Source organism: Megalops cyprinoides, chromosome 15 (genome assembly GCF_013368585.1).
Source record: "Megalops cyprinoides isolate fMegCyp1 chromosome 15, fMegCyp1.pri, whole genome shotgun sequence".
In the NCBI taxonomy this organism is placed as follows: domain Eukaryota; kingdom Metazoa; phylum Chordata; class Actinopteri; order Elopiformes; family Megalopidae; genus Megalops; species Megalops cyprinoides.
This window is the reverse complement of record NC_050597.1, coordinates 395001-407129: the sequence shown is the minus strand read 5'-3', so window position 1 is coordinate 407129 and position 12129 is coordinate 395001. Positions and strand designations below refer to the sequence as shown.

Here is a 12129-nt window from a genome sequence, read left to right as displayed (position 1 = left end):
AGCATCACTATCCAAATATGTCTGGACTTCATTGTATATAATTTAGAGTGTATAATAAATTACAGAGAATAATCACAGTTTATTTGAACAAGCATCAGATATAAACCGAGCCATTTTTACCCTGGATGATGCATTTTTAAATCCTGATTATGAAAGCTTAAAATGAAAAGACAAACGCTGTTTCTAATCCTGTTCCACTGCAGGAATGCAGGGGGATTACACGTTTCATTCCCACTGCACAAACGCACAAACACTAAACCAGGGAAGCCTGTATCCTCATCAGTATAATCTCTGCAGTATTTTTAAAATGTTTTCTTTTCAGTTTTATTTGGACAGACCCTAAAGTGCCCGTTTTAGCCTGACGTTCCCACATGCTTAACGTGAGGCTCAATAGGTCAGTGAGACGCCCGGGGCCCTGCAGGGGCCCAGCGGCGAGCGTCACACCTCTGCCACCCGACCCCCTGCTTTCCTGTGTTTATAGCATGAGGACAGAACCCACTTTCAGTCTTAGTGACATCAGTGATGTTTAATAAATTTAATAGTTCAAACACAAAAATTCTGCTGAGGACTTTGAATGGAGATAGTAGAGGCTGTATTTGCAATGTTTATAAATTATATGTACCTGAAATTTGTAGGCAGATTAAACAATCTGAGTGTTCAATAAAGTAATAGTGAAGGTGCGTGTTATACATTGAAAAACCCTGTTATTTCTGTTGGACTGTTGAATAACGTCTGGAAGTTTAATGGAGAAAAAGAACTGCTGAGTTTACATATGAAATTAACTGTATCTGTACTGCAATGTATTTATCTCTTTCACTTAGAACTCCATATCCGAGAGGTCTTAGGAAGAAATTCATAATGCAAGCCATTCAGACTGTGGAGACCCAGGTCCCTGTTTTGAAGGAGAGCTTTTTCAGAACTCCTTTCAGAGAGTGGAGGAAGGGCAGCGAAGCCAGCCTGAGAGGCCTCCGGCAGCAGCACTACCTGCAGCAGCCAGCAGAGGGAGTCGTGTGCAGGCAGGAGGGCCGCCCCCTGGGGCGCTCTGCCAGCAATCCACTCTGCAGAGCCCCGGAGCCAACGCAGGGAGAGCGAGAGGCGTTGGCCTCGTTTGCATCAGCACCGCAGGCTCCTCCGTCAGAGGAGAGCCAGGCTGGATTACCGAGCAGAGCCGCGCAGAGAGGCAGAGCACGCAGCTTCCAGGAGCAGGATGGCCTGATCGCAAAGGGAGCTCGCCTGCTGAGGATCATGGGAAATCAGGACGGGAAGCCCAGGAGGGCAGCGGGGGAGCCCAGCGCTGGCACTGAGCAAGCAGAGAAACTGAGGAAGGAACCTCACAGGAAGAAGTCACACGATAAACATTCCAAAGACGAGGCCTCCAGCAAAAAGAAACCCAAGTCCAGATCCAAGCCCTCCGTTTTCTCCAGCCTCCGGATCCAGAAGAATCTGTCCAAAGTGAAGGGCTCTTTGGGGGGATCTAAGGAGTATTTTTTGGACAGCCATGCCTCCCAGAATGATGATCTGGGTAAGGGACAATACTTTCCGGTCCACCCTGCAGACCTCAGCCTGTCTGCAGACGAGGTGGGGCTTTCAGACACTGAGCCAGAGCGTCTGCGTCTCAACGCTGACAGCCGGCAGTCCACTGTGGACACGCAGGAGGGACACAGAGCCAGCTCCAGCTCCGACACAGACATCTACAGCTTCCACTCCGCCGTGGAACAGGAGTATTTGCTCTCTGATATCCAGCAGGCTATCTGTCAGCAACAGGGGGTCAGTGCTTCAGACACAGAGGAGTCAGGCTCCAAAGAACAGAATCAGGCTAAGACTGCTGCTGAACCCAACCCCCCTGACCCTCAGCCAATCCCAGTCCTCAAACCCCTCTCTGAGCAGGAGAACAGCCTGGAGGCCGGGTTCAGTGCTTCACTGGACACCACAGAAAGAGAAAACAAACTCGACAGTACTGGAAAAGCTCAACATGGGCAGTCAGCTCTTTGCAGCGCCTTTGGGACAGAGCCTCACCAGACGTTGAGTGACAGCCCCCGGACGCCTACAGCTGACACTGACTGGAGGAGTGGGATTCCTGTTACCAGGACAGCCCGCATAAAGAGCGTCCATGACCTCACAGCGTCATTTGAAAGTGTAGAGGAGCCCATAGAGGAGCATGGAGAGCTGCTCACCCAAACGGCCGAGACCAAGAACAGCCGCACCAGAGGCCCCAAGGACAGAGAGGACAGATCGCTGCACGGGCGTCGGGTGAGGGTTGCGGAATCGCTGGAAAACAGCGGGGAGCTGACCTTTGAGGACATCCCAGAGCGCCCTCTGGTGGAGAGGAGGAAGAGCAGCATTTCCTTCTCTCAGTGGGTCTCAGAAAGTCCCTGTCCCACCGGACGGCGGAAGTCCTCTGTGTCAACCCCTCCGGTGAAGTCATACCCCACCATCCATCCATGCTATGTGAAAACCACCACCCGCCAGCTGAGCTCTCCCGGGCACTCCCCTGTCACCTCACCTGCACACAGTCCGCTGTTCCGCCGACGCTACGAGCCCGGCCACTGGGGGGCGGTGCAGCGGGGGAAGAGGCAGAGGTCCTGCAGCATCGCAGGCCTCCTCAGCCCGTCTGCGGATTGGGCGGAGGAGCTGCACAAGCTCCACCCCCGGCCGGCCGACTCAGCTGAGCGCCTGTATTTCGGGGACCCCCGGACCCCTGCAGCCAGACAGAGGTCCTCCGGTTGGCTGTCCTCCTCCCTCAGCTTCCAGGACGTCTTCACCGGTGAGTTTCAGTCAACATCAGGCCTTTTCTGCACTTACCATCCTACTTTACTCTGTGAATAAACGGCTCCTGAGACATTTCCTCATCGAAAGTCATCGAAAGTCAAACATATCAGCATTTACGCATTTACCCCGACTTATTCATGTGACAGTTCTCCATGTCCACTGATCGAAATCTAAAACCAAAATTTTATATATTCCAAAATCAGGGAAAGGTGTTTGTGTACCAACACATTCACAAGATATTTACTCACCTGAATTCCTGCTCTTTGCCTCACAATATAGAATAAAGAATGTCTGAAAGATCCCCCCCCCCACATGAAAGAAATGACCCCAGCTGGATGGCCTCTGGCTGTTATCTTCCAGTGTGGTAATAATGTCTTAATTACAGGGCAGTCTTAGCTTGACAAAGTGCATTTCTATGATAGTAACCTTATTTGTGAAGAACATTGGACAAGCACATCACAGGCTTATGTATGTTTAGCAAGATCACATAGTTCAGGTCTGCATGCTGTGTGTGCTGTCCCTGGTGAGCAGTATTACAGACAATGAAATGCCAAGTAGATCAATGGTAACACTGTTATGAGGTCTATTACCTCATGGGACAAACGATCATTGAGAACAGAAATACTGCCTCAGTCCTAGGCCAGTAGAAACCACAGTTCTAAGTAAATTCATGTAAATTCCTACACCATTTCCTTTGCCTTTCTGTATATTATCCAGCTAGCAAAGCAAATCGGTAACCTGTGAGCGATTATTCTGGATTAAAAGACGTGGAAAGAGTTTGCCTAAACCTGATTATGGAACCTGCTCTGGGGGCTGCAGGAAAATCCTGAGAGATTATTACTGCAATGTTTTAATCCCTCTTCACTGGGCGCCTGACCTCCATGCCTCTCAGAACTGTGCAAAATCCTTTTTCTTCTTTTATTCTTCCTGTTTCTCTTTAACCCCAAAGGCTGTCACATATTTGAATAATATTCAGTTATTTAACAAATTGTTTTCTAAATGGATCGCACTGGCTGTGATGTTAACCAATGCCTGGCACCAATGCTAGAGACAGCTGGATATTCTGTACATAATACAATGGTATCTGGCAGTCTGTCTGCAGAGTCTGCAGCCCTCACTTTGCTGCCTGCTACACCTTAAATGAGCATCGTCTGGCTTGTGGAGAGCCAGCTGACACTGAACGGTGAAGCCCTCTTTCTTACACACCATCACTATCCCCAACAGTAAAACCAGCTGATTCAGATGAGGAGCTTTTTCTTTCTGCAAACGTCGCTTTGGATAAAAGCGTCTGCTAAATAAAAAGATGTAAATGAAAGCATGCAGTTTTCTATTCACTTGGTTTGAGAACATTTAAAACCGGAAGTGATGGCTACTGCTCTAATTAATAATTATATAGATATATAGATTGTATAGATATATATATCTCTGAGGGTTTCACATAATCTGTCTATCCACTGTCCTGGGGTCATTTTCACACTGTGGTTCTGTCAGAGGGAGCATCATGGGACGCTTCACTTCATGGATACCTCTGCTCAGTGCTGATCTCAACACAAAGGGTGTGTTCTTTTTAGAATGGAGGTCCCTAGAGGGCGGATGGCTGAAGGTCATGGGGTGACATGAAACAATGAACAACAGGGTAATTTAATAAGAGCCTTATGCAGCCAATCAGAGTTTAGCACTAAAGCCTTCAAGGAAAAAAATCATTCTCAACCAAAAATACTGAGTTACTTAAAAAGTTATAATTATACATTTCTTCCTGCTAATAGTAAATGAGGCAGAATAACAACATACACAACTAGAATACAGTTCAGTTCATACATATTTAACATTTCATTTTTCATTTTTGTTTCCAAGTGTATGCGGTTTTGTTGCACAGATAGCATTTTCATCATAGGCTGAGTTTGGCTTTGGCTTGGGATGGCAAGAGGATGCAATCATTTGTAAGGGTCAACTCACGCTCCAATCCAGTGTGATCGCAAAAAATCATCTGTAAGGGTCAACCCACGCTCCGATCCGGTGTGATCTGTAAGGGTCAACTCACGCTCCAATCCAGTGTGATCGCAAAAAATCATCTGTAAGGGTCAACCCACGCTCCAATCCGGTGTGATCGCAAAAAATCACCTGTGAGGGTCAACCCACGCTCCAATCCGGTGTGATCGCAAAAAAATCATCTGTGAGGGTCAACCCACGCTCCAATCCGGTGTGATCGCAAAAAAATCATCTGTAAGGGTCAACCCACGCTCAAATCTGGTGTGATCGCAAAAAAAAAAAAAGAAAGAAAACCTAAATAGTGTTTACCTTTTCAGTGTACCCACACACATCTCTCTGTTTGAGCACACTTGTCTTCCAGCATCAGCTTTACTGCAGAGGCCTGAAAATCTTTGCTTTGCCATCATGATGCACAACCAGCTGCTTATCAGCCTTATACCAGAGAAGCTTTGATGTGATTAATGATAATGGCTGACGTCGCTGCAGTGGTGTTGAAGCCCTTTGTTACTCGCGTGAATTACTCTCAAGATTTTCTCAAAGGCAGTCAAACAGACAATACAATTCACCCCTGAGATGTTTGTGAGTGGGCCCTCATGGGTAGATTTCCTGCCCATTCTGTTTGGTCTGAACAGCAACTGAACCTCTTGACTATGTCTTCATGATTTTATGGCATTGAGTTGCTGCCAGATGATTGACTGATTAGATATTTGCATCAACAAGCAGTTGTACAGGTGTACAACTGTATAGTAATTAATGAGTGTATATTAATTAATCATCCAAGTACAACATTTTCCTTGAACATCTCTTATAGTGGAAATGAAATACTGTAGCCATCTGGTGGACTAGCCTGCTATTATAAACAGTATGAAGTGGTGTAAAAAATCCTAAATTGCATCAGTGTTTGAGTCTCACAGGGTTATGAACCCATGCAGTGCTGTTTGAACTCACACAAATCAAGTGTGTAACAGACTCAGTATGGAAGGCACTGTATTCCTGAATGAGGAGAGTGCATTTGGGGTTTTGGACGCAGCCTGTAAGCGACTGACAAATTTGCCCTTTTCTCCCACTTCAGTGTCTCTTAAGACTGACGGTCTTTTTATCTCTCAGAACTGACTGAAATTCACATTCTGGTTGAACATACTCATGTACTTTATGATGCAACTGAGACGTTTTAAGGCCCTGCACAGCACCTCTGAAACAATGAGCTCTCCAGAAATGCGATTACATCCGTTAATCCACTACACAAGTGAGCTTCAATTATCTAAGGAAGCTTTTCTGTTCAGTTTATACTCTCTCAAGGTGTGATATCCTTCTGTTGGTAGTGTGTGATGTCCCCCTGTCTCTCTCTGTATGCCTCTCTCCCTCTCTCTCCCTCTCCCTCCTTCTCCCTCCTTCTCCTTCTCTCTCTCTCTCCCTCTCTCATCCCTCCCTCTATCTCTCTCTCTCTCCCTCTCTCTCTCTCCCTCTCTCTCTCTCCCTCCCTCTCCCTCTCCCTCTCCCTCTCTCTCTCTCTCTCTCTCTCTCTCTCTCTCTCTCTCTCTCTCCCTCTCTCTCTCTCTCTCTCCCTCTCTCCCTCTCTCCCTCTCTCTCTCTCTCTCTCCCTCTCTCTCTCTGCCTCTCTCTCTCTGCCTCTCTCTCTCTCTCTCTCTCTGTATGCCTCTCTCTCCCTCTCTCATCCCTCTCTCTCTCATCCCTCTCTCTCTCTCTGCCTCTCTCTCTCTCTCCCCCTCTGTCTCTCTCTCTCTCAAATTCAAATTCAAATTCAAATGAGCTTTATTGGCATGACAAACTCCATTTGTATTGCCAAAGCATTTCTACATACATTAAAACAAACAAACAACAAATACAGAAGTGTGTATGTGTGGTGTGAATGTGTGTGTGTGTGTGTGTGTGTGTGTGTGTGTGAATGTGTGTGTGAGTGTGTGTGTGTGTGTGTGTGTGTGTGTATATGTGAAGTGTTTTACCGATGGAGTGACTCTCTTTCTCTGTGGCAGGCATCCACATACCTAGCTGCGACTCTGGCAATATCTTGTTCCTCTCCTAGTAATATTCTTAGAACCTTACTGTCCTCAAACTTTTCAAAGTCTGGGTAGATGGTTTTGAATTCAGGAAAGAATTTCTTCCGGATATCTTTGAATTTGCAGCATTCACTCAAGAAGTGGAGCTCTGTTTCTATCATGCCCTGGCTGCAATGGGTACATAGTCTCTCTTCTGTGGGCAGCCAGGTCTGCCTGTGTCTGCCTCTTTCAATAGCCAGGTTATGGTTGCTTAGTCTGTACCTGGTCAAGGTTTTCCTTTGTTTTGTATTAGACACTGTGGACAGGTAGTCTGCTACAGTGTATTCTCTGTTTAGGGCCAAATAGCATTGAAGTTTACTCTCTCTCTGTATGCCTCTCTCTCCCTCTCTCTCCCTCTCTCATCCCTCTCTCATCCCTCTCTCTCCCTCTCTCTCTCATCCCTCTCCCTCTCTCTCCCTCTCTCTCTCTCTCTGCCTCTCTCCATGGCGCTGGCTGACACTGCTGTCTGTCTCTCCCTCTCTCTCTGACACTGCTGTCTGTCTCCAGGGCGCACCCTGCTGGAGAGGTTCTTTGGACAGCAGGAGGGCGTGGCATGTGAGGAGGCGAAGGAGCTGTGCTCACGGGTTCTGGCCAGAGGGCTTCTGCTGCCCTTCAGCTCCTGCTTCCAGGAACAGGAGGGGGGCAGCTGCACCCACACGGCGCCGCAGTTTGATGTAAGACCCTTCTCTGTTTGCCATTGTGCTTTTCTCTCCCCTTCCTGTGTTACACATTTTGGTAGTTGTGAAACTACTGAGGTTAACATTGAAGTGGTATATTTATATATTTGCAATGGTCTTTAGAATGATGTCAAGTGGCCCAGATCATCCCCAGTATTTCCCTCCAAACCCCCACGTGTGCGCCAGCGTGTTTCCCTCTCTGACCACCAAGTGTCACTGTAATTTGGTAAAACTGTAGCCTCCATTTCAGCAGCATGTGGATCTGCTTCCCTGCCACCCCTCAAGGACAGAGTAAGATTCCTCGCTTGTGTCTGTATTTCCAGTACAAAACTGAGGTTTTCTGCCATTAGCTGTAGAGAGAGGTGGAAGTTTTGTGTAAATGGAAGCACCATCAGCCGATATCCTCAGTAGAAGACAGTTTTTACCACATTTTCCAAAATTGCTTAGTTGGTGAGAGGAACCATAAAAGATGGTAATAATCAGGGACACTGAATGAACTGCATGTGCATGACCCAGTAAACATTTTGTGCTGTTGTGCTGGGTGAATTGTTCCTTTTGAATAATTTAGCACTGGATAACATTCATTTTAGAGTTAAATCACATGAAAAATGTACTACTGCATTGTTAATGACTTTCCAGAATATATTATCAGCATGGATGCTGAGGACAGCATAGATGGAGTATCATCTTTTGGACAGACGTCTGTAGAATTTAGGCCTTTTTTGTGTGAAGACATTATGCCTTGGATCATAGAGCAAGGTTCCAATGAGGGGTGTTTTATTTGGTTTGAATGAATCATTAAAATGATTACACCAGGGAAAGCAGTAACTGTAGACTGCATTGCTCACTTTGACAAAGTTCAGTGGTGTGTTGTTTTCTTATAAATGTTGAAGCTTCACTGAGCATGTTTTCAAGATTTAAACAAAAAAGGTTTTTCGATGATAGTCATGGTTAGACTGATCAGGCAAGGATAGGCGTTCTGAGGGGAGAAGTTAGAAAGTGTGGTTTCACTGATTTTACACCAAGTTCCCAAGGTCTCTGAAATTATTCTGCTGTTGCAACACGTTTTTGACAGAGTCACTGAAATATGGTGGGCCTTTATAGATATGTCTCAGCAAGCTATTACATTATACTATCATGAGCTGCCGCCATTCTGGTGCTCTATAAATGTGGTAATCCTCTGGGTGCTGCCCTCTGAGGGTGTGGAGGTATTACTGCGTCACGGTACACACACTGAGAAGGGTTAATGCATGTGCAGGGTTAGTGGATGCACCATACCTCTGATGGCATGTTGGGTGTGTCTGTCACAATCTCTGTGTTTTGCTTTAGGAAGATGAGCTGTACACCTGGGCCACAGTCAGCCAGCCCCCACCCTCCTCTGAGCGCTCCGAGGGCCGTGTCCCGGGACGTATCCAGGCCCTGTGGCCCCCGCCCAAACCGGGAGGGGCGGAGAGAGCAGGGCTCAGGTACACAGAGGCAGGTATGGAAACATGCATATTGACACAAACACTACAGTTCTGAGGTGCACAGAAATGGAAAATTAGCACATCACTAACATGTGAACACCTTTTGTAGCTGCTCTTGTCCCATCTATTTATTTAGTTTTCTTTTTTACAATCCACCACTTGCAGAAGGCTTGTTTTAGCCTTTGCCTTTTGTTAGTTTGCAAATGCAGTCTTAAAATATTCAGTCTTGCACTGCAGCTCCTGGGGCTTCTATGCTCAGACTCATTCTGCTCTTTCTCCATGTTCTCCTGAGTGGCTCTCGGTAGCTGTGCTGTAAATTGATATTGGCAAGGACTGTTTCTGAACTGGGTGATTTCTCTTTAATTCTTGTCCGGTCACCTGCAGAGGATGATGACAGTAAGTTCTTATCTACAGTATGCATGTCATTACGTGTGACTTACATTAATTTCGTGTGTGTGTGTGTGTGTGTGTGTGTGTGCATATATATATATATATATATATATATATATATATATATATATATATATATATATATATATATATATATATCCATATACATCCATATATATGACTGACTGCCCACCCTAACACATTGAGAATATCAGCATCTGAGACTGAAAGTGGTGTCACTGTGTGCGTGTAGGATTCTCTCCTTTAGTCATTAATGTGAGCTCATCAGACAGCCATCAGAATGTGGAAGTTTCGTGCTTTGCTGCTCCTGTCTGGCTATAATGTGTTGTATCCTGTTTAATTTCACTTTGTTTCCTTCAGAGCATCAAGCAATCATCCTGGGGCTGAAGAAGCAGCAGAGAGAGGCAGAGCTGCAGCTGCAGGTGCATCAGCCTCTCCACCATGTGACTGACACTGTCCCAGTCTGCTACACGCTACATACACGTACCATTCTACTGTATATATACATTTATAACCCATTATACTGTATGCATACACTGATACCCCATTCTACTGTATATATACATTTATAACCCATTATACTGTATGCATACACTGATACCCCATTCTACCGTATATATACATTTATAACCCATTATACTGTATGCATACACTGATACCCCATTCTACTGTATATATACATTTATAACCCATTATACTGTATGCATACACTGACACCCCATTCTACTATATATGCACATTTATAACCCATTATACTGTATGCATACACTGATACCCCATTCTACTGTATATATACATTTATAACCCATTATACTGTATGCATACACTGACACCCCATTCTACCGTATATATACATTTATAACCCATTATACTGTATGCATACACTGATACCCCATTCTACCGTATATGCACATTTATAACCCATTATACTGTATGCATACACTGATACCCCATTCTACCGTATATGTGCACCGATAGTGAGCTGTGGGGTGGAGTGGCCTATCAGGCTTTCAGCAGTTTGCTGAAACTTATACTTTATATATATATATATATATATATACCTACCTTGTCACCAAAAAAGCAAAATCTAAGAATTTCTGTTCATTTCAATGTGAAGTAATATGATATTCCTGACTAATCACGTAGCATAAGTATGGCAATATAGCTGACTTAACAGCAAGCTAGTCAGCTACCTATCCTTACGTTAACCACAAAACCGCCACCAGTTAGCTGTATAGACTGTGGGAAATGTTAGCCTACTGCTCGTCTCGCTATGGTTTCCAGAAAGCAGAGATTGTTTGTGCAGTTTGAACCAGTGGTCCGTGCAGGCTATATTTTTGGTAAAAATTTGTCTAAACTAGACAAGGTTTTAGAGATTTGCTGTTTTAATGCTGAAATTATGTTCTATTTCTCTTCCCCGTTAAGTCTTTTAAAATACTTATTAAAATCAAAGTGGAAATTATCATTTCAGAGTAGGTTTAAATTATGATTTTGTTGGCAATGCTGCCTGCTTGTGGTTAATAATATACAAATTTATTCTGCTTAGGAGAGGTGTCAAATTTCCAGATGAAATCATCAATCGATCATTTTTTCCCCTGCAAGAGAGCCTCTTTTGGCCTCAGTTAATGTCTTTCACCATTAGAAATTATACGGCACTGTTTCTTCAGCAAATTCTGTGCTGGGTTGCAGTATGTGATCAAAAGGCCGCGTATCTGTGGTGTCTCCTGTATGAATGTTGTGTGATGCTGTATGATGTGCTGTAGCTGACATTAGATTCAGACATTTTGTGTGGAAAAATTTTGCTCTGCTCTAAAACAGTTTGATCAAAATGAAATAATGTAAATGAAACTAATGTAAGATAAAATGATGTCAGATCAAACATGTACATTGACCTGGTTGCTCAGAGACATGAATGAAAAGCTACAGGATGTAAGGTGAAACAACACCTGAGAGTTCATTTTTCCTTAATCTAACAGAGACAGGAGTCTGTGCCTGGAAGGTGCATGTCATTCAGGGATAGTGTGTGTGGGGTCAAAGGTTATTTCATCCCCATTTTCCTTATAGATGTCCTTGGCCCCCTCTTGCACCTTTAATTCTTGTTTAATGTGATCTGACACTGCTCAGGGTACCAAACTCAGGGAGCCAGAATAATACATATAATATTATAATATATATCTTTCTCAAGTACAACAATCAATATATCTTTATAACTTATAAAAAGATGCATTATTTTCTTTGAGTGTTGTGTTTAATTTAGCAATTTCTGTTTTTTGTTTGTATGAACATAAGAACATAAGAACATATGATGACGAGAACAGGCCATTCGGCCCAACTAAGCTCGCCATTTCTTAATTAAAGAGTATCCAAAACTGCATTAAGTCTAGACTTGAACACAGCAAGGGTCTCTGCCTCAACTACATGACCTGGCAACCTATTCCATGTATTGATAACTCTTTGTGTAAAATAATATTTCCTTAGATCAGTGCCGAACTTACTCTTAACTAGTTTCCATTTATGTCCTCTTGTTTTACAGACTGAACTTACCCTAAAGAATCTATTATAGTTAACCTTATTGATTCCTTTTATAAATTTAAATACCTCAATTAAATCACCCCTAAGCCTCCTCTCGCTTAATCTAAATAGGTTAAGTAACTTGAGTCTTTCCTCATAGCATTTATATTTCATGCCAGGAACTAATTTAGTAGCCCTTCTTTGAACCTTTTCTAAAGCTTCAGTATCTTTTTTATAGTGCGGTGCCCA

The 12129-nt window shown here is 44.2% G+C and overlaps 1 protein-coding gene across 1 annotated transcript in view; it reads left to right on the top strand.

Moving 5' to 3' along the window:
- The first annotated feature begins 858 nt into the window (after window positions 1-858).
- Window positions 859-12129, top strand: part of LOC118790255 (formin-2-like) — a 58290-nt gene continuing 47019 nt past the window's right edge. The window contains exons 1-5 of the mRNA XM_036547160.1: window positions 859-2764; window positions 7323-7489; window positions 8822-8972; window positions 9343-9354; window positions 9730-9791. Of these exons, the coding sequence (XP_036403053.1) occupies window positions 859-2764; window positions 7323-7489; window positions 8822-8972; window positions 9343-9354; window positions 9730-9791 (2298 nt within the window). The remainder of the gene's footprint in view (window positions 2765-7322; window positions 7490-8821; window positions 8973-9342; window positions 9355-9729; window positions 9792-12129) is intronic.